This window comes from Echiichthys vipera, assembly GCF_963691815.1.
Source record: "Echiichthys vipera genome assembly, chromosome: 7".
NCBI classification, from domain to species: Eukaryota; Metazoa; Chordata; class Actinopteri; order Perciformes; family Trachinidae; genus Echiichthys; species Echiichthys vipera.
The window spans coordinates 22,706,696-22,729,892 of record NC_139832.1 but is presented as its reverse complement, the minus strand read 5'-3'; the positions used below and the strand labels follow the sequence as shown (position 1 = coordinate 22,729,892).

Below are 23,197 nucleotides of genomic sequence, written 5' to 3'. Positions count from 1 at the left end.
ATAACTATATGACATAATGATATCCAAGTTTACACACCATGGATTGTATGGATGGCACACCATCTTAAATAACAATTTAGGACTAAAAAGGCAGAGAAAAGCAAGGTATCAAGGTTGAGTACACCATCCGACAGGGATTGTGGTGGGCGGGTGAGGAGCAGAATGCCACGGCCACAGATGAATCATACAAGGTCTAATCTTGTTATCCCGACACCTCGCTGACAGCATTGTAGCTTTCTTTCTCCGCCATCTCTACTCTTCCCTCCTAATGATTATAGATTGGCCATTCTCTCCCATCTCTGTTGTGCCGCAAGTGGGTTGGATATAGAAATTCCTCCAACGCGCACACGTTTAAATTTCATGTGGTGTGCATACGTGTTTGTGTGTGTCTTTGTGTGCATGCTTCTGCGTGCTGCTGCAGAGACAACACAGACACCCCTTAAAATAAATGGCTTTCATATGTTGTGCCCCCGTGTGTTGATCCATCAGCGTTATATGGTGCTGAGCCAGAAGCCATGGCTTAGCTCACAGTTTGATGTTAACAGGCTTACACAGTGCTGTATGTTTGCTGCTTCTTCCGCTCCTTTCTGCCTGTTGATGTATTTTACCATTGAAATGCTGGGTTAATGTAAAAGTCACATATTATAAAAAGTGACAAATCTATTTTAATTATAAAGCAGGTCGATGTGCTATTTAAATACTGTGAAAGTATCAAAACGCTCAATCGGCAATGAATAGCACACAGCCTGTATTCAGAAACTGTGCCATTAACGAGCTGACAGGACTTCTGTATGGTTGTGATGTTACAACTATAACACATATAGGCATAAAGTCGACTATAAAGCCGTTACAGTCATTCATTGGCTGTAATGATGGTACAGAGACGCCAAGCGTACAGACATGGAAGACCCGGATATGCTGACCAATCAGAGCAGACTGTGCTTTTTTAGGAGGGAGACTTAAAGAGACAGTGCGTTTCAGACAGAGGGTGAATACAGATATAGTCAGACAAACAGTATGAGAAAAATAATGTTTTTTTTTAACATTAAAGCAAACATTTTCTAACCCAGAATACAAGTATGATCCTGAAAATAAGCATCATTTGTTCTCTTTAAATAAAAACAGTATAAAGAAGTAGGCAATCATAGTTTAATTCCTTCCTTTGGGTTCATTTAAATGTAGTAGATATTTTAAGTATAGCTACATTACAGAAAAAAACGATGAGGAAGTCATAACATGACAGTTTCAGGGATTCTTGTTTTATACTAATCAAACAATCTCCCTCTGTCACTCATTTTATGGTCACTCAGTGTTTTTCTCTGTCCCTTTTTCCTCTCATACTGTTCTGTAGGAATCCAAATAATATTACAGATTTCCCCAAACCTTTAAGTCAAAGCCCTTTGTCTGTTCAATATGAAGGTCACTCAGAATTCTAGGCCCTAATTTGGTTCCTCATCACCACCCCCAAATCAATGTATGTCCACTTTTTTTCACAGTCTTTATTGAGTGTCGATAAGGCTCTGCTGAAACAGAAATGGAGAATATATTTTACCTACAGGGCACATGATGTTTGGGAACTGTGAGCTTGCAGTCCTACCACATTGTGTTTCATTCTAAATACCAGTCACTTAAGACACCAAACATTGAGTTTTACACAATTCTGGTAGTTTGGGGATCCAACACAAGCAGGAGAGAGACATGGTAAAGCGTTAGCGCTGCTGCTTACTGTTGTGACAAAGCTCATCAAACACACTCAGGGATGTTTGACTGATTTTATCTCTGAAATGTCTGATCAAGATAAAACAGAGATTGAGTGCAGACAAATAATGAAATGGAGGGTAGCAGAAATCAAGATGTAACGGGATCCCCCATTGAGCTAGACTGGAAACAGGCAGATGTCTAAACCGATGGCATTTGTTTCTCCTCTTCAAAGGCAGAAGCCGCTGTGTTGTCAGCTAGATGAAAAAGTGTTGTTTGCTTTTTTTTATTTGGTGTTGCTTTTTTTTTTTTTCACAAACTTCCAGTGGCTTATCCATCTTAACATGTTGCCTATCGTTATGTGATTTAGTGATTTTATTTTACTTTATATGAATCTGCAGCGTTTTTCCATTCATTAACACTTGATTGATGCACATATACCACTTGCATCGTTGGTGCAGTTTTGTGAAATTGTTGAATGAGCACAGACATGTTGTGTGTGTGAAATGTTGTATGTGACAATGTACTAATAGTATAATTGATGGACAGTTAAGTATGTCACAGTTTGTGACAACTGTCATATCACTGGCAACAGCAATCCTGTGATATGTCTATTCATAAACCATACCATCATTGTGAGTGCCACCACATACTCCACATATGTGTGTGTGTGCTTGTGTGTTTGCGTGTACCTCTGTGTGAAAGTCATGGGTATCATAAATGAAACCATGAATGACAGCTCTATGACCATTGTCAAGTTGCTCAGAGTCAACAAAGAAACAGACAGACACACACACACACACACACACACACACACACACACACACACACACACACACACATATTCCCCTTAAGGTTCTGTCTGTCCTCTTGATGCAAGAGTTGGTCTCAAATAGTCTCACATCAGACAGGCAGGGTTGTGGGGTGAATCACAGTTTGTGGACAAGTATGCCAAAAAGAGCACTGCAGACTGCCAATTCTACTTACTGACACACACACACACACACGCACAAACACACACACACACACACACACACACACACACACACACACACACACACACACACACACACACACACACACACACACACACACAGAGAGAGACACACACACACACACACACACCACAGAATATGTACACATACAGAAGTAGATAGATAGTAGTACAAACTGAAGGCATAACATGCTAATGCCAAGCAAACATCTGATTATGATGCCCAAAAATGTATTTGTTATTTATCAATTCCATGCATTTTATACACTGTTCTCAGTGTAAACTGAAATTTACAGATACCAAAAGTAAACGATACCGAAGGCACTTCACAATATGTTTTTACTGTATGTAAACAGTTATCTCAACTGTAGTTGACAACTATATATTTCTGCTCTGAGTCATATCTAAAAATCTAAATCTTTTCAGATAATATTTGTACTACTAATATTCTATCCGGAACAAAGGGCTATGACTGTACTTACAGAACTACAAATACATTGATGTAACTCCAACACATTTCTTTATCTCTTGATTATGTTGTTAACTAAGCTTGAAAAGTAAAGGAATATATGGTACAGTGTTATGAAATTATGATGCAAAAAACAACTGTCACATTTTTATCAATTCATTTATTCCTACAATTATATTAGTATTATTTTTGGAACATTTGACGACATATTAATTCATTTATTGAGTCATTTATTTATTTGCTTATGTTTTTATTTTGCCAGATTAAGTCCTCCATAATTGTAAACAGGATTACAATTTAAAGTCCATATTACATAAAGAATAATATACTACCTGCACATGCACACGTTTCAACACTTCACAAGTCTCACACTACACCGTGGGGTCATGTGTTGTGGCCTATAGGCTACTACCTTTAGTTAAATGAAAAATAAGATTTTCTTGAAAAAACCAACACACTCAGCAGAGGATTCATTTTTTTATGATAACAATCTTGGTTTCCCCATTTATTAAGATTACACTGTTCTATTCATTGTTCAGAATACACAAGTATGCATTTAACTAACAGTCATTGATATTTCTTTTCTCTTGTCTCTATTTGCGTATTGGAATCGAGCTAATCCAAAAATTATGGAAAGTAATCAAGTTATCTTAGTTCAATATTGTGATTCTTGGATTAGGTTACTGACAACAGTTGTTAATGTATGTTAACGTATGTATCAGAATACATTTTAAAAGTAACCCTCCCAACCCTGTTAACTAGCTTCCACAAGGCTTGAACACATGCACATGCTACATTAATTCATGAAGCAGGCATAAATTTAACACTTTTAGTTGTTGCAAATAAACAGGGAAATTAGCTCAGACTTGGCAGCGTTAATGAGTTTGAGTCAAATCTTGATATATACTGTATTTGGGCTTTTGCGGTCAATGTGTTGAACATGTAAAGCGAGACACTTTTATCTTCATCAGTGCCTTCATCTACATCCCTGTGGGGGTTGTTTGCTAATGACTCTGTTGTGCTAACACTCTCTCAAGAACATGCTCTCTCTCCCCCCTTTTCTCACTCAGTCACACACTGTGCATGCCCACAAAGCACAAACACTTGTGCAAATACATACAGGCGCTGTATACTTTTGCACATATGGTTGGCCATTATTATGGTAAATTAGTATAAATACGCAGTACCATCAGAGCACAAGAGTGTGCCTTTTACGTGTCAAAGACTCACTCTCAGTGTAACACCTAATTAACAAGTGTGGAAGCTAAAAGAACTCCCTGATTACATTATTAGAGCTATTTTGAAGTTATTTACAAAGTTTCAAGCTAATTTAGGTTGTTTCAGTTGACCAGTCTTACCTACTGACCTGTTGTCTGTCCAGTATTGACTCCTCTCCCCGGCTAACTATTGACCAGGTTCATGTGTCAGTGCATAGGCCATGTATTCATATATGGAGATAATTAGTTGCCTTAGTGAATCACTGTTTGTTAATCAGTACTGTCTGCCTGAGTTATTGCACTAACTAGTCTTGATTACTCATTCATTACTCACTTTCTTTCAGTTCTTTTCACATAACTTTACATTTACAAAAAGCAGAACCAGTGTTGTAGTTTGCTTTTGTCGTATATTACAGTCAGGTCACTTTTCTTCTATTGTGTTCAATCAATTGTCCAGATTAGTTTTATTTTTCTTTATAGAAATGATCTTGTAACAGAACTTAACAAGTTGTCCACTTCACATGCAGAAATCCTGCCAATAAATGCATGCTTAATGAGTTTCTCTTTATCTTACATCTCAATGGAATGCTCTGGCCTTACACAGTTTTATCACCCAAATTGACATTAATTCAAATGTTGTAAAAATGTACATGTTGTAAAAAATGTCTTTCCATGCCTGTTTTTTTTTAATTATAAAGCAGGTCAAGGTGCTATTAAATACTGTGAAAATATCAAAATGCTCAATTCACAGAGAAATGCACACAGCCCGTAATCAGAAACTGTTCCTTGAAATGGGCCTTCAGGACAGCCAGGGATAGTCTGTCTCTGACTGCAATAATCGTGCATGATGGAGCGCACATCAGTCCCCCAGGAAGTGCACTGGACTTTGAGGGCAATTTGTCATAGTGGCCAAAAAGTGGAATTGCAATTTCTGTGTCGGTCACATATACACAATTGAGCTCCAAAATATTATTTCCCTTTGACTTAGAATGGTGTCAGAGACGTCTGTAAATCCATGGATACATTTTTTTGAGCATCACAACCCCCAAAATGACTCATGGCAATATGAGAGTTTGATTAATTCGGTCCAACAGCATTTTGAAAGTCTAGAAGACCTGCGTGATATAAATCATCTAATTCCCATTCAAGTTAGTGGAGTGTTAAACTGGAGCCGGCTTGGCCAGGGGAAGTCTCTAGGGCGCCTGCTATATGGACCCTAACAGTGCGGAAGTATGATGGGGCTGCGCCTCGAACGTTGTATCCAGTTTTCCTAATACATAATACATTCAAGTTAGCAGACCGCTAAACTGGTAGTAGCTGGCCTGGCCAGTGGAAGTCCCTAGTGTTCCTGCTCTTTAAGCCTGAGAGTGTGGATGTAGTGCTTATCACTTGGATTCTTATATACAGCATTTGAACGTATGTGGCTTCATGCGCCACTGAGTAATTTTCATAGAAATAAACTGGGCCCCGCCTCAAACGTTTCATATTTTCTTGATGCATCCAGGGCGCCAATATGGAAGACCCAGAAATAATGACTAATCAGAGCAGACTGGGCTTTTTTTTTTTTTTTTTTCAGACAGTGTAAGACAGTACAAGGAAAAATCTTTTTTTTTTGGGACATTTCAACATGTAAACATGTTCTAGTAGAAACTCAAAATGAAACCTGTAATAAACCTGAAAATGAGCATAATAGGCCCCTTTCTTAGTTGGCAGCAAAAAAAGAAAATCACACTTCTGCAAGACAAGACGGCCGATATCATTTAATACAAATTTCTCCAGTGTCCTTTGAGGATCCAATTTTATCTTCCTGTGCTGCACTTGGGAAGTAATTCCATCTACCTCACATGCAAATATAGGCAACTGTAAGTTATTAGATTTACACTTTTATAACTGATATAGATGACCTTCAGATCTAGTAATCATTACGTTCAGTTCTGTGCTGACTCTCGAAGCTGTGAAAACCAGTTCATTAATCCACATTTCACATCTCCACACAATCCAAGGTCACCTTACCAACCCTCTCGTACGAAATATCCCTCACCAAGGGAGTGAGTGACGGAGTGGACGAGTTGACAAAAAGACACTTCAGACGGCCGACACACAAAAACACGTCTACCGAAGGGATCCACTGCCTGCCTGTCACTGATAAATCACTCATTCTTCACATGGCCTTTGCACAAACAGATGCAGGACCATTCACATACTGCTATACACACCAACACACACCTTTTACCCTCTCCCCAGAACGTCCCACTCCACCTGACCTATCAGCCCTTGATTACACCCTTTGACCCCAGGGTAAGGAGGACCTCTGCCATTAGACTTTATTATGACCAAGGTTATACAGGGACATGTCTGTTAGTGTTAAGTGATGTGGCCTGCCACCGGTCTAAGTGGCAGGCTGATGGATCTGTCAGCAGCACAAGCACACATCATAGACATGATTAGAGAGATAGAATGAGAGAAACAGAGAATAAATTAAGGATATATGAGAGATGGATGAAGAGGAGGAGGAGTGTCAGAATTGGTCTTAGGTAGGAGGGGGTAACGAGGAAGATTTGAAAGGGTGGGAGATAGATAAAGGATAAGGACTAGCGAGCTAGCAGAGACTATGTCCACATCGATTTACATGTCTCTGGCATTGATCAGACTCCCCCGTGTTGGGAATTTACCACGTCTTCACAAAGGATGACTGATACAGTGATTATCAGAGAAACCTACTGCGCTGACTCTGTAGCAATGTGTGTTTGCGTACGCACACACGGGTTTGTGCATTTGTGAGGTCCACAGGGTGGAGGGGAAAGCGATAAACAGAGAAAGATGAAAGTAAAAAGGAGATTACTTTTTTTTAACTTCAGTTAAACGACTGGAATAGAATCATACAAATATGATTTTATTTTTTTTTGTTTTGGTCTCATTGGGACTAGCTCAGTAGTGGGAGAGACCACAACTACCTAACGTGCACGCTCCCTCACCAAATACTGTTAAATCCATCTTCCTGAGACTTCTCGGTCAATTTCTAAACCAATTTTGGATAAGCAGTTTCTATCAGGAACACATGTTTATATCATCTTGAAGGTAGTGGCCATGCCCTGCACACAAATTAGAGTAAGAGCTCATGAACACGCAACCTGGGACAGAATTGTCTCTTTGTGTGTGTGTGTGTGTGTGTGTGTGCGTGTGTATGTGTTTGCCCTTGAAAATGATGTCCTTCCCTCCTGCTTACAAAGACTGACATACAGCGCTCTACGACCACTAAACGCCTTACCATTTACATGCATGTGTAAGCACACACGCATGCATACACACCAGCCTGGCTACCCTCTGTTCCTGGCAGAAACACAGATTCTGCTCTACTGGCTCACTGACCAACATATGGATGGATGGGGGTGGCTTGCGGTGATCAGTGGTGTGTGTGTACAGTGTGTGTGTATCATGCATTAATGTGTCCACATGTCACAAGTATGAATGGACGACGAGCTGACTGCTTTTGTCTGTGAGCCAGTAGCCAAGCTGTGCTGTCTCCTCCCCTTCTGCTCACTGACAGTTGGACCAACGTCTCCTTCTTTCCAGCCATTACCCCATCCATACCTTACTCCTCCTTCACCCATATGGTTTCTGATATGGTTTCTCTGCTACACCCATCCTCCCTGCAATTCTGTATTGAGTGTTATATTTTTGCTAAAGACATAACAAAAATAGACACACATCAGAAAAAACAACCAAAAAGGTTGTATTCACAATGTCGTAAATTAAGATTACGACATACGAAAAAGCAAAATGTATCATACTTTCTAGGGCTTTTCAGAAAAAAATGTATTTCACCAAGTGAGAAAAATAGTTTAGACCACTAAATCTTATTGAACGTTGAGCTCTACTAGTGCAATGTTGAGGACGAGGAAGTAAATGTCTGGATGACAATCATTAATATATACATACAGACATACATTTAGAAATTTGGTCCAAAAATGATCTGTACAATATCCCACTGTATCTTGCACATGAAAATACGCGTTTGGAAAACAGGAGGAGATGAAATGTTTTAAATAAAGCCACTGATGATGATTTCACAGGTTTCTTCTTGCATTAAATTCTGTTTGAAATGTTACATTAACCATAGGTATGGGGTTGTACCTCCATACATTGCCGCCTCATCATACTTACCTGTTATCATTTCATTCTCTGTGGGCTGTTTAGTGCACAGTGCTGCTAAAAAGGTTATCCTTTCCCCGTGTTCTGTTAATTAGTAACAAAAGAGGCTGCAAGACTCAGGGGAGGGTGAGCTGGCACTGCCACTGTGCTCTCTTTCTGTCTGTCTCCTCTGCATTTCTCTTTTAGTCCTGCCCATTGCAGAGAATTACATGTCTTATGCTCCATCCCTCTCACATACACTCATCATTCCTCTTTCTCTCTTTTTTCATTCCATCCAGCAGCTCTTACATGCACTGTAGCTCCTATGTTAGCATAGCCACCCGTGATGTTTTATAAAAAAAAAAAATCTGACACGCATGTCTGCCCTGTTGACTTTGATCCTCAGATCTCACTATCAAGGGACCATTCATCCGCTCGCCTGAGGGAGGTGACAGAAATGTCTGTGTTTTTTCTTCTGTGTGCATGGGAGAGAAAGAGGGAAAGGCGAGAGAAAAAGAGTGGAATGCAATAAGTGGAGAGTGAGAGATGACAGAGCCTGTGATCCAGTATTTTCCCCTCTGAGATTTTGGGATGGTTTCAGCTCTGTGACATGTGTGACATGAATCTAATCTCTGCTTCTTTGTAGTCCATCCTCTATCACTGGACTCTTAGCCACAGCAATGAAACTATTGATGTCATTTGTTTTCTCGTCCATTCAGCCATTAAGATCCAGGGCTGTAATTTAAAGAATCAATAGCGAACTGATGGAACTATGCTAAACTGGCTGTCCTTTGAATTTGAAGGGACATGTGAGCACAAGTGACTGATTTACCTCACTTGTCTGTGTAGTTCCAGTCTCCCCAGTCCCCCCTCTCATACAGTTTTCCTTTTCCATTATAAAATGCCATCTGCACCTGCAAATTACACCATAATTACAAGTAATGAATCACATCAAACGTACTTTCAAATGCAACAACAAAATTAAATGTGCTTTTAATTTGGAGGATAAGAATGTAGTTTCTTGGAGCCTGGTAGTAAGACTTGACTGTGTGTGTATGTTTTTGATTTCAACCATCTTAGTTCGGGTTTTCAGCTTAACAGAAGTCATCAATATAGTTCCAACATATTGATCCATTTAGTATGCCAGAATATGGCACTGATAGGAAACCCTGTGGTGCGTTTAAAGGCTCTGTTCTGTTCTGGTTTTCTGCTAATGATATCCACTCACCAAGGGCGACCATCATATTTTACAAGAGAAATTATCTCCCTGTCAAATAGCCAATGAGGTCTCTTCCTACTGCAACTGTGTTTAGTTTTTCGAAAAATGCAGAAAATTAGCAATATATTGATCTGTTGAGAGAAGATGTGTTGTGTGTGTGTGTGTGTGTGTGTGTGTGTGTGTGTGTGTGTGTGTGTGTGTGTGTGTGTGTGTGTGTGTGTGTGTTTCCAAGTGTTTGCTAATAAAGGCTTAATGAAGTGCCATAGAGTTATGGAGAGATCTGTCCATACTCACAGATGTGAAACTTAATGAGAGAGTGTGAAGCCATGTACAGGAGCCAGGAAAGAGGATGACCACCTGGCATTTATACTAACATGAAGTCATGGAGGTGTTGGATGTGTGGTTGAGGCTCTGATAGAGGATATGTTCAGGGTCCTATGTTCCCCAGCTCAATATAAGTGATTAATAAGATTCATTAAGGAAACCTTTCAAATGGTTTGATGTTCTCCAGGTCAGTATGTGGAAAAAAAACCTACAGCTAATAGCCTACTGCTGTTATACCCTTGTAACCTATGCCCTCATATTTGTGGGCAAAACAGTTTTCTTGACTTGAGACATTGATATCTCTACAGTGGCTGAACAGATTTTGGCCATTAAAGCTGTATTTAAAACATCCATATTCCTTAATTCTTTTGCAATTTGAACTGCAAAGCCAGCAGTTACCAAACTTTTACAACCTTAGTTTATATCAAGAGATATAGGATCCCTGGGAACATATGACTCCATAAGGAGTGACCAAACAGTTAGTCACAGTGTGTGTGTGTGTGTGTGTGTGTGTGTCTAGATAAATGCAGTTATTGCTTTTTGTGTTTTGTACTTGTCTCACTTCCTTTTGCTTTTGCAGGTGTAAATGTATTTGTCGTTTGACTGATGGCGATAAAATGAAACTGTTCTTCTGTATAATGCTAGGAAAGAGCTAGGGTTGCTCCACAGATTCACATTAGTGTGTTAATCAACAGCTAATCTTGCAATAAGCAGGCAGTTGTACAGTTAAGTCTTCCCATTAAGCCTCATTTCTCTTATTTCAATTTACTAAAAGGAGGCGCTTAGAGGAAGCTTAGGAAGCCAGCTGCTGGCTCTGTAGCATTTCGACAGCTCATCTCTTCCTGAGTCCTGTGTAGCATTCGTCTCTCTGCAGGGAGCCCTGCTGCCAGCTAGCTAGCTAGCCACCATGGACCCATTCTTAACAACAAACCTTAGCCTCAGGTGAGAAAGTGGCACTGTTTACAACAGCTGATAGTGCTCATTAGTCTCTGGATTAGCCCTGATTAGCCTAGCCATTACTCCCACTGATACGCCATACTAATGCTAATAACATATTTATTATGTCACCCTTCTATAGACAAGCTGTGGGCCTAGCTTTATGTGTGGCCTCAACACTAGTTGCAAGGCATTGCATTTTCGCCTCATTGACTGGATGTAAGCTCATTCAGCAGGTTTTTATTAATTGATAAAGACTGGAGATGGGGAGGATGCTTCTACTTGAGCAGAAAATAATCATCAAAAGTGTTTCAAGATAGGGTCCAATACCTGAGCTGACAGTAATCACTAATATGAGCTGTTCTGAAATGAAAACAATGTGAGAGCATAATTAAGGGGGAGGAACCTGATTTTACGCCCCATCAAGCCAACAGCCTTGTGAGAGTTTAACAAAAACAGAGTAAGCTGGCAGATCAAAGTTTGACTTCATTCCCCACGAATGTTCATAAAGTTAAGCCGCAATGAGTGTGACATTAAAGCAGTGTGACGGCTGTCACAGGCAAGTGACAAAGTGAAATTGACTTTGATGAGATTGAGATGAGACAGAGGAGCCTTTAACTTGCGCTGTGCTTTGATCTCTGTCTTTGTCAGTCAAAGCTAGACAGAGAGTGGAGGAGAGGATGGACAAGAAAGGTGAAGGAGAAGTATTCAGATAACCGCCAGCAGGAGAGCTGCACAGGGGGCTGAAGATTAGCGGTGGCTTCTGTCGAAGTGGGTTCCACGCTGATTTTCAGTGGCAGCTCTACGTGCTGACTACAGCTCAACCGAGATGCTGACACAAATCCAAACTGATCTCCTCCATTTTGGTAAAATTCAGCTCTCACTGGTCTCACGGTATGCTACTCTCAGCAGCTCTGTAAGCAAAAAACGAAGAACTTAGAAACTTGTGTGGTCTCAGCTGTCTGCTTGTTTCGGGCATGGTGTTGTGTTTATACAGCCACTGTCTCAGACTGCAGGAAAAAATGCCTCTTCTGGAAGACAATGATGTACCTGAGTGGACATTTTGACCCCGATTCGCCTGCAGGCTGGTACCCTTAGTGGACAGAAATGTTCAAATGTCGGCTGTCTGACTCTTGACAGATTATTCTACTTCATTTCTACTTTGTTTCTTATCAAACCAAGCTGATTTATGTGCATCTCAAACAAACCATTAGAAATGAGACGTGATTGAAGTATTCAGCTGGGTTTGTTTTGCGACAGAGGAGAGGACACAATTTATGTAAGATAAGACAAAAGACCTTTTTCCTTCAGTTTTATAACAAACTAGATGTTCCACCTGTGATAGCAGTGCTTGCTGGTCTGGATGCCAACCACAGTGTGGTCAAAGCTTCTCTCTGTCCTTTATTCCAGTAGAAAGTGCCAGTCAGCACCTTTTTATTGGTTTACTTATTCCCATTTTGAAGTGTTATTACAGATTGCTACCTCTCAGATTTGTGTCTAACGACCTTCACAGCCATGTGACCTTAAAAAAAGGATTGGCAAGAACTCATCACAGGTAATTTTGGGGTCAGGCTGGTTGTCTCCTTGGTACTTCATTTTTGGCAGCAGTGAGAGGAATGTTGCATTTTATGATGGCAGATAAGGACAATTGGCCCTAGAGCGCTTTTTGGGACTTACCTGTGTTGATGTTACATTAATCAAATCTCCTTTTTCTCCTTTTTCCTTTCTGCCTTCCTTCCCTATCTCTCTCTCATACAGGTGGAGCGGGAAATAGCTATTCTGAAGCTCATAGAACACCCGCATGTTTTAAAGCTACATGATGTCTACGAAAATAAAAAATACTTGTAAGTATCCCTAGTGGTTTGGGGTCCACTCTTAATCGATGCTTAACATACTAAATCAGAAATATACTGCACACACTAAATGATTGTTTGAAAACTTTTTATGGCTCACAAATACCATTTAATGCTCTTTTTGGACATAATTTTTTGGTCTTAAAAATGACACACATTGTTTTGTTTACCTGCAGAGCAGTTTTGATTGGTGTATTATAATTGAAGGGCAACAATGATAGCCTTGGTGGGGCGGAGGCTCCATTAGTATTGGAATGGTGTACTTAATTTGGTCGTGCGCGCTAGGGGACTGCTAATAGGTAGAGGAAGTCTCTGTAATGTAAATACCATGACACGCTTATCAGAGGCAACACCATTGCATTAAGAAACATTAGCCATGGAGAGTGGCAGCATTAGTCTGCTGCAGCAGCTGCACACACACAGAAACACACACAGACACACACACACACACACACACTCACACACACACACACACACACACACACACACACACACACGCACACACACACACACACACACACACACACACATACATAAATCTATTAGCAAAGTTTAACAGTTGTGATTGACAAGTCCATCAGTTGCTTATAGCAGCCCTCTTGATCTACAGATGACTGTTTGTCAACTAAATTCTATTAGTTGTCATCTTGAGCTTACAGGCCAAATGGGATTGGACATGCACATGTACAGTACATGTCATCTTTTAAGATGATAGGAAGAGCAGAATATTGTGATTCATCGTATAATTGGATTATTAAAATCACATTTTGTGCCCGTTGCTTCATCTCTTTTGTCACTTGGTCACCAGAAGCATCACAGAAGACAAATTCCCTAACATTTGAGTCCCCAATGACTTGAGTAGACTCCATGCTTCACATCAGTGATGTAATTTTGAATTGAATATCGTTCAGGTTATTGTTCAGATTCTCACTCAGATATCTCCACTTGAAAGCCAATAAATGATAGACAGCGTGATTTTGAGCAAGCAGTCCCAGGGCTTTTAAGATTTATTATGCTGCTGGCACACATCCCACCATAAGCTGTTTTAAATGGTGTGCTGTGTGTACAGGAGGTGAGGAAGACGTGGAAGGAGTTTGATACATAGCCCACCGATATTTTATTCATGGCTATTTCATTGCCCGAACTGAATGAATAATCACATCATGATGTTGATATAAATTATGCTTTTGAGAATGAAAAATGTTCACAGGGAAAAATGCTTAATAGTCTAAGAGACCATAATGCATTTAGGTGCACTTGTAATAGTGTTGCTGTTTCATTTTAGACTTTTGCTGCAGTTTTGAGAAGGTAACTTGACAAAATTGTAAGACATGCAAATACAAATTCAAATTTACTAAAGACCTGAGGCCAAATGAGGCCAAAGCTGCTCAATGAAAATGTATTGATGTTATTTATTACCATATTAACAGTTTTCATTAACAGTCACACTAGCAATGTGAGAGGAAATTATATATATTTATATTTATGTACACGTAAATTACTACAAGGTCCATTCATTCTTATGGGAACCTCCATGATGTCAGAACTTTCGGATTTCGGACAGAATGTAGACTGTCTTCAACAGGAAGTTGTGGAATTAGCTAACAGGCTCTTTCACTTTGAATGCACGCAGATACTAAGGGAATTGTTTTGTGATGTTTGCGATTCCATTGCTTCACATTGTCAGAAGTGTCGTCAGTTTGAGAACAGGCGATGACAAGACAATAAAATTATGTTTCGAAATTCTATTACATTTTTGCACCCTGTATATATTGTTAGCACAGGCTACACCACCAATTTGAAGTTAAATACAATTGTGAGAGTTAATTATTAGATTCATATACATTAATTTTGTCCTGTTTTGTCTGAGTCATACTACATGTGCATATTCTTTAACACCGGACGGCATATACTATACAGATCCAAGTATACCAAGTATGAGTCAAGCTCTAAATGCACTAAATCCTACATATCCCATAATGCAACTTATAAGCATATCTTTCCTAGAAAATTCCAGGCTGCTTAGTTCAAACTCCACACCCCTGCTTTTTAAATTAGGCTTTGTAGTCTCAAAATTGAGTTAACCCTGGTGACATAACTAGTTTATTTTTAGCAGCTTTTAGAAAGCTCCTTTCCAGAACCACATAATATATTATACAACTGTTTGAATTGGTGGAGGAGTAGCCTACTACTGGTGAAAAGTAAACTAATCGTGACAGGTAAAGTCAGAGGAATATTACTGTTATACTAACAAACAGAACGAACTGCAGTGCTTAGTGGAATAGCATTTAAATTATGGTCATGTGTTAATTCTGAGTGTCTCGATTCAAGTATGTCCATGTTTTTATAAATGTATTAATATATGTTTATCTGGTTTTTACACGTGCCAGAGCTATTTAGATATTGCCATAGCAAGCTTTTTTGGCTTTAGGGCTTGTTTAGTGAGTACATGCTCTGTGGACAAGTATAGTTTGCAACACTATAGTTCAATCAATAAAACTGCATGTAGGCACAGATATCCTCAACAGGGAGAGTGAGAAAGAGAGAAAAGAAGGAGAGTATTTCACCGCCTGTCTGAGTTTCAATTTGTCCTAGTGAAGATGGAGGCAGTTTCAGCAAAGGATATACGAGCAGGCCAGTCCGGAGCAGGGGCAGGGCACGGCTGGCTCTCAGCCCACAGATGCAGATTTAGGTCTGGGCCAGTGGAGATTAACTTCTTCCCTCTCCCCTTGGAACCACAGAGCAACCTGTCTCCCCCATAAGCTCATGCCACACAGGCACAAAGGCCACCTGAAGAATGGCTGTAAAAAATGATGGTAGGGAAGATTGCATGTCGATGCGCATTTGGAGATGGTAAAAAAAAGACATAAATTACAGCACAAGTATTGTAAATGTATAGCTAGGAACTTTTTTTGCCAATTCTTCAGTTTCTTCCTCCCTCTCTTTTGTGTCTTTTGCTTGATTTACCAAGTGCTGAGACAGACTGTCACAGAAGCTTACAGCCTCTGTACCTTAGCAGAATTCACAAGCTACTGAATCCCTTATGTCTAAGAGCTTTACACATAACGTTTCTATCTTTTTGAAATGTAATGCAACTTTATCATCCCTCTGATGCCTCCTGTCGGAGGTCAGAGTGTGTTGTATATCAGAACCCTTCACATATTGTAATACACTGCTGGAATGCTTCACTCTCTGGCTATGGGGACAACTTACAGGTGACAAAATGAAAAATAAACTGTCAACATGATATGACTTTGGGGAGATCCGATCATTGATTCTGGGTGTTTTTTTCTGTGGATAACAGCTGTAGGGAAAATATTTTTCTTTAGTTCTTACAGACCTCTGAGGTCAGGAGCTTTCTCTGTTTCTTCAGGGGCCTTTAGAGGACTCTGTGGAGAACACAAGTGTCTGTTCTTGTCCCTACAGATGTGATGTGATACATGTGAGATCTTTATTTTCCGGGTTCTTATGTGTTTGTTTTTTTACTGCTGTTCTTCTCCTTGTTTTATCTTTATTTCTTGGACTGATTTCCCTTTCTCTCCGTCTCTTAATCTCAGGTACCTTGTGCTAGAACATGTGTCCGGTGGTGAGCTGTTTGACTACTTGGTGAAGAAAGGCAGGTTAACACCTAAAGAGGCCAGGAAATTCTTCAGACAGATCATGTCTGCCCTGGATTTTTGCCACAGTCATTCCATATGGTAAGTGAAATGATCTGCATGTTCTAGCTGCTAGTAACATATTGTTGTCAATTAGACAAGTGGAAGTGTGCTGGTAACAACACTGAATGAAGCAATCCCATCCTTTTAAGCTAATTAAAGATGCTGTTTATGCCCTATGTCATTTGGGAATGTAATTTTGACACAAATTGAGGGAAAACAATTAGAAAGGGTGGGATAATATTTAGGCGTTGGCATACATTGATAAATGTATGTATGGCTCACAGTGGAGTACACAGAAGTTCTCTTACAAAGTCGTACACCACAGACATTTTCCCATATGAATTCTGGAATCAGTTCAAGACATTGTCTGAAGTTGCCCTTTCTCACATGTTAAACACAACAGGGGATTTTCTGTGTGAAATGTGTTCTCATTTACTGGAAATACTCAATATGATGTAAGCGAGGCGTAGCGCTTTAGTAGAGTGTGCAGGAAACATGACATGATGCGGATTACACATCATTACACATCGTGATCACATAGCTGATTAGTTTCTTGCCGTTCCTTGAATTTGTGTGACTATTTCGGTGTGCATCCTTTCTGATAGAAGTTCCTAAATCTCGTAGTATCTTCAGTTGAACATTTTCATTGCGTCTTCGTGCAAATCACCCTTCTTCTCCACCCTCTGATGTTTGTATTCTTCCGGTTTCGCAAGATAGAGACGTCCTCTACTATGAATTGTAGAAGACCATGACCTGCTTTATTTACACATGGGCTCAATCAAAAATTACAGAGACTTTATACTAGGGAGCTGACAGGGTAACATCTTTTTAATGTTCAGTACAATGGCTGGTCTGATTCAGACATTTGTGTCCGACATCTGGGTAATGTCTAGATAAATTCAGGGTTGCAGTGCATGTGTGAAAGGGGCTTAAGACAGTGTTCAGTGTTCAGACAAGTTCATCATGCCGTTTTAGACATCAGTAAGCATGTTTCACCAACACATCAATGTACTTGGGGTTAAATACCATAAAGACCAAATTCACTATCTGCATAAGTTATTACATACATTCAAAAAGACAAAACAACCAATAGACAAGCATATCCAGAAGGTGTAACAACATTAGTTTGGTTTTCGTTCAAAATTTAACAAATAATGAGTTCCCCAATAATTCATTCTTAAAAGATACAGATTCTTCCTGAAGTGAATCTACAATCTAAATTTCAATCAGTTTATTCATAACTTTAGAGAGCTGATTAGTTTTTCTCAGTTCTTTAATCTCCATATGAAATCACTGGTTTGAAAACTTGATATTGCGTGTTGTGAAAGTGTTTATTTTTCCTCTTTCTAGTATATCTTTTATCATCCAACTAAAATACAGGGGGGGTGTGGACACATGTCAGATAGAATGAGTCTAATTTACTGACACCTATGGCTGGTTATAAGAAGATATAACTGACTCTATATACAGAATATGGTTTGGTTTAGTTTGGAGCAGACTGTAATACAGATGATCCAATTTTCCACATAAGTGCTCAGTTATTATTTTTGGAGCTGGGCGGATGTGACTTTTTGTTAGTACGCAGTGCTTTTTCTTTACTGTGCTCTGCTCAGTGTTGAGTCATTTATTTGTTGGAATTGGCTTCCAGATAGTTACTGATATGACGCATTGTTTTGGCTGCAGGGGGTAATTTAACTGTTTACCAGCTAATCGACTAGAGGCAGTCATATATATTTTAAAAGTTAAACATGTCAGCAGCGACCGATTTGGAGCGCTCATTTCTGTGTGTGTGTGTGTGTGTGTGTGTGTGTGTGTGTGTGTGTGTGTGTGTGTGTGTGTGTGTGTGTGTGTGTGTGTGTGTGTGTGTGTGTGTGTGTGTGTGTCGTAGAAGAGTGTAGGTTGTTTTCTTCCGCTCCAGAGAGTGTATGCCTCTGCATTTTATCGTAATGTAGAGCACAAGGACCACAGAGCCGAATGAGTTCAAATGTATTTATTTTTACCTTGGTCACTAGTTAATCTTCCATAGAAACAGGGAAAAAACTGGCCGACTAGATTGGAAACAAAAATATAACTTCATTCAACTAATCAGTCACAAGAAAAGATAATACCATGTAGAAGGGCGATACGGATGGCCGACCATGCATTACAGTAAGTGCTAGGATGAAGCAAGAATATGTAGTACATGGAAATAAGAAAGTATGTTAAATGCGGCGAAACATAGTATTTGTACAGCCGAGAGATCGGACAGTACAGTATTCCCACTCTGCACGGGTTACCTGTATTATTAGTGGTTATTTTAATAGCTAATTCTGCTGATGGGTTAGTGTTAGGTTTCGTTTTTATGATTATACTGGGTACATGAATTGATAACATTTTATTTTATCAACCCTGTTCTAATGCTGTTTTATTTTCTATATGTGTTTCTATATGTATTGTGTTTGTTGTACCTCCTTCCGTTACTGGTCGAATGGGAGAAGTGTTTTTTGCCCATCCCTTATGTAAACTAAGCCATTGGTTTCTATGTGAGTGTATACATTTTATCAATTGGGCTGATATTTTTAGGTCAGACCTGAACAAATCTTAGAGTTTTTATGGTAGTGAAAGCCCCGAGTAAAGCCTAGATCAAAGGTGGTACTTCATTTGCATTTTCTACAAAGTATTCTGAGGTCACTTACAATTAAAACATGGCCATAATGCAGCACATCATTAGCTTCTTTTCCTTCTGCTCAAATTTCCATAATATTCACAGGCAGGGGCCTCAGATTAAAAACATTAGGGTTTCACCATGATCTCTGCACAGTTTAGTATACTCGAAAGTTTCCTAAACAGTTTCCTGCTGATGACGAAGGGAAACCAAGCTAATAAAACAGTTATGGTATAACCTGGTGCAGAGTAGTAAATGCCCGGGAGATAGATTTTGCATAATGTTGCATGGGCAATTAAAAGAAAAGCATTAAACTGATTTGTCATGCAATGATTAGGTACGGTTTAATTTTCGTGATCTGATACGCTTTGTATTGTTGCACAGTATAGTTTATCAAAGAGGCAATTAAATTGTGTCTGCTGCTATTTATTAATAGAGCCATTGTGGGGAGTTAGTACAGTACAAGCTACTACGTCCTTGTGTCAGAATTACTGACTATTGATGATGTGCTTGAGATCATGATGATGTGCTTGAGATCATTTTATTATTTGAAGAGGTAGTTGACTGATTTCATTCCAATAAAAAAACAACGGAAGGTAACTCTTGTACCCCTGGAAAAAGAACAAAACTGTCCTACCTAAGGGAAGAAAAGTTAGAAGTTTTTTATCAGTCTGTGAGAAGAACAGATTAAACCAATTAAAAGAAAGCATCTGGGACTTTCATTAAGTGCATGCACATACGTAGATTATCGCAGCTCTTTTGTAGTAACCTTCACTAGCAGATTTATCTTTCCCTTCTTGATTTGCTTTGCTGCTGTCTTAGCTCCTCAAATCCCCCACTAACACTAGTAGAAAATGATGCCTTGTAAATTTATCATAAGAAGGATTATTTGGGAATGTTGCTGCACCCACTCGCCCTCCTACCAACCTCAATTAGGGGCAAACAGACATATAGACGCAGCCCTTCTCACCTCCCTTCCGTTCCCACTAATGAGATCTCAGCATCCCCTCAATAAAAAAGCATTTCTGCAATCATTTCTTCCATTTCTACTTGACTGCACAGGGGACCTACACAGGCCATTAGAAGTGATCCTTTTTTCTCTGTGATTCACCGTGCATTGGGGGGTAGAGACATGCTCCTCAACCCTCCTTTTCTGCACACCTCACGTTTTCACCTCCTCTCTATGCCTCTTGTTTCCGCCCTCCGCCCACGTCCCATCCCCAAATATCTCTCTTCAGCCAGATGGATGTAAGTCTGGAAATGAATGAAAGGACATAGAGGGCTGTTTATGACTCAGTGTTTCTGCTGCCTGATTCAGATCGCGCTCTGATTTAGGCAGAGTTTTCTCTGAGATAAGGCAAAGATAGGAAAGGGTAGGATAAAAAGAGACATGGGAAAGGAATTGTCAGTAAGAGATGTTTTAATGAATGTTGAGGCAGTGAGAGAAAATCTTCATCGTATGTTAATATAGATCCAGTGTCAAACTATATTCCCCTCTGTCCTCCTCGCTAAAATATGTCTTGTGTTTGCCAGTGTGAGATCTGCAATGTATGACTCAGATGTAAAGATAGACTGACCGACAGACTGGTTAGAACAGAGCTGAGACCACAACCCACATTGTGATATGATGTTTTATCGATCCTTGTAATAATGTCTTTTTCAGTCCATCTGTAGGGATGTCAAAGGTCAGGTTCAGCTAAAGATACAGTTCTCCTAGTGCTGCATTGGGTTTAGTTCATTGCTCAGGTTCACAATAACAAAGTGGACGCCTCAAAGATGTATTGTATATTGCTGATAACTCACTTACATTTTTACCTGAAAGTGAAACGTCCTTACAGCTTTGGTTGCATCTTGTTCGTTTTGACATTGAACAAAAACCACATCTGGGACACAGTATATACACTCTCCAGAGTAGGTGGATATGGCTAAGTGCCATCACAGAAAACACCCAACAGAGACACAGATTAATTGAGAAGACTAAAGTACGTTTTACTTTAACACTTCACAAGCTGTTTGCATGCTTTTTACTAAGCATTTGAAGCATGTTAATGGATGATGAGAGTTTAATTTGAATGTCATTATCTTCACATTTGGATACATTTTTGCACTTAAACAAAATAATAAACCCAATGTTTCCATTCTCATGTGAGCAATGAAGGCATTGTAAATTGTATTGATTTTTTCCAGTGTTTCTGAAGCTGCAGTGAGACTGTACCCAGGACGGGAGGTCAAGCGAGCCAAACACACCCATGTGTCATTTCCTAGTTATTTTGTCCACCCATTCTCATCATTATTTTGTCATAAGATTTCTTTCACCTACATTTGCATGAGCAAACACACTTACAAACCCCAGAAAAAATCCCTAGAAAGAAAGAAGCACTATTTCACATTGATGACAACGCACTCTGTCCCCATTCTCACCCGTGCTCTGTTTCTTCAGTAATTACTTTGGTCTTTTCCCTTGTAACAACCTTGTGTCTATGAGTTCTCTCTTACCGAGAGAGTGTGTCTGTCACATAAAGTGACTCCAAGCATCCCACCAAGTAAGGCACAGATTGCTAGTGCACCTTTGAAGAGAACCTGTCCCTAAGGCTCAAAGCTTCATCATTCACGCTCTCAAACACACACGCACGCACGCACACATGCACACACACACACACACACACACACACACACGCAGGTACACACACACGCACAGTCACACATCCTCATATCCCTGACACTGATTATTACCAACACCTACATGTGCACAAACAAACACCTGGTCCAGAAGTTACATTAAACCCACGTAGTGGCATAATCATGCATCAGTCATCTATATCCATCTCTCTCTTACTCTGTCTCCCACACTCTCCCTCCTTCATCAGCTGCTTTCTTCCTCTCTTCCAGCCACATGATGTATGTCACTTGCGTATAGCTCCACAGTTTTTTCTGCTATATTTATCACATTTTTTTTTTTACTAAAAGTAATTAGTTGAAATTTGGTATTTTTGACTAAAAGACTAATGAATACAATCAATTATATGAATTAATATAATTAATTCATATAATTAATTACAGACAAATAAAGCTATTTTATCCCATTGTTCCACAAAAAACATGTACATTTAATACTGGTAATACAACCAAAAGTTTTGAAAAATATTGAAGTACATCAGTAGAGACCATAGAAATAGTAGAAGAGTAGAACATACATTTATGTGGTCATTTGACCTGTTCACAAGTAAACAATGCTCAGCACTATGCATTGACCAGAGAAGAAGAATGAGGTGCTGCTACAACAGCAGTTCTTTGCAATGGCAACGATTTACATAAAAATGGCCGCCACTCTGACCATCCTGCGATGTTGATTTGAATGGGAATGTCTGTTTTGCTCTCATTCTATGTCAATGGCAGAGATAGTTAGCACAATCCCAACATAGCTCTTGCTGTGTGTCGGCCACTGTCTCATCCCCTTTTTCACTCACCGACCTGTTTTATCTGCATTTTTTAGTTAAAAAATAATTTTGAAAAATGAGTGAATCAATAAAAACAAAATGTGTGATGACTGAGCCAATAAATGGTGCTGCACATGAAGCAAGTGACTCCACTGAAGTGACAACAAGCTAGCGGCAGCTGTGTGTGGACCCAAGAGGATACTATAACCTTCCTCAAATCAATATATGAAACAAACTTGGATGCAATATTTTCCATTGTTTCCCATCATTTGAGGTTCAACTGACCATCTTTTAACTATGATATCTTGATGCATGCTCATTTTCTGCGATGGCACCAGACTGGAAACTTTCCACCAGCTGTAGCCACCACTTTACGCAGCCAACTATTTGTATTAGCATAAAGGCAGATGGAAATGCACATCTTCTGTCTGGGATCTTTTTTTTTCATCAATTGTTATCTTTCTAGAGCATGCGAGAAGGCTGGTTGAATGGGACAAGTTAAGAATGGGGTCAATAAAGGAAGCAGTAAAGAGAACTTACCAGTTAAGATCAAAAAGATTTTGTGGAGAATAAAGGTAAAAAAAGATATCAGAAATCAAATATAATAACTGGATTA

General features: G+C 39.5%; 1 protein-coding gene across 1 annotated transcript in view; it reads left to right on the top strand.

Annotated features, from left to right (window-relative positions):
* Nucleotides 1–23,197, top strand: part of LOC310949780 (serine/threonine-protein kinase BRSK2-like) — a gene marked incomplete at both ends in the record, with an annotated part of 184,653 nt that overhangs the window by 121,756 nt on the left and 39,700 nt on the right. Inside the window, 2 exons of the mRNA XM_083917329.1 lie at nucleotides 12,747–12,832; nucleotides 16,399–16,539. Of these exons, the coding sequence (XP_083773455.1) occupies nucleotides 12,747–12,832; nucleotides 16,399–16,539 (227 nt within the window). The remainder of the gene's footprint in view (nucleotides 1–12,746; nucleotides 12,833–16,398; nucleotides 16,540–23,197) is intronic.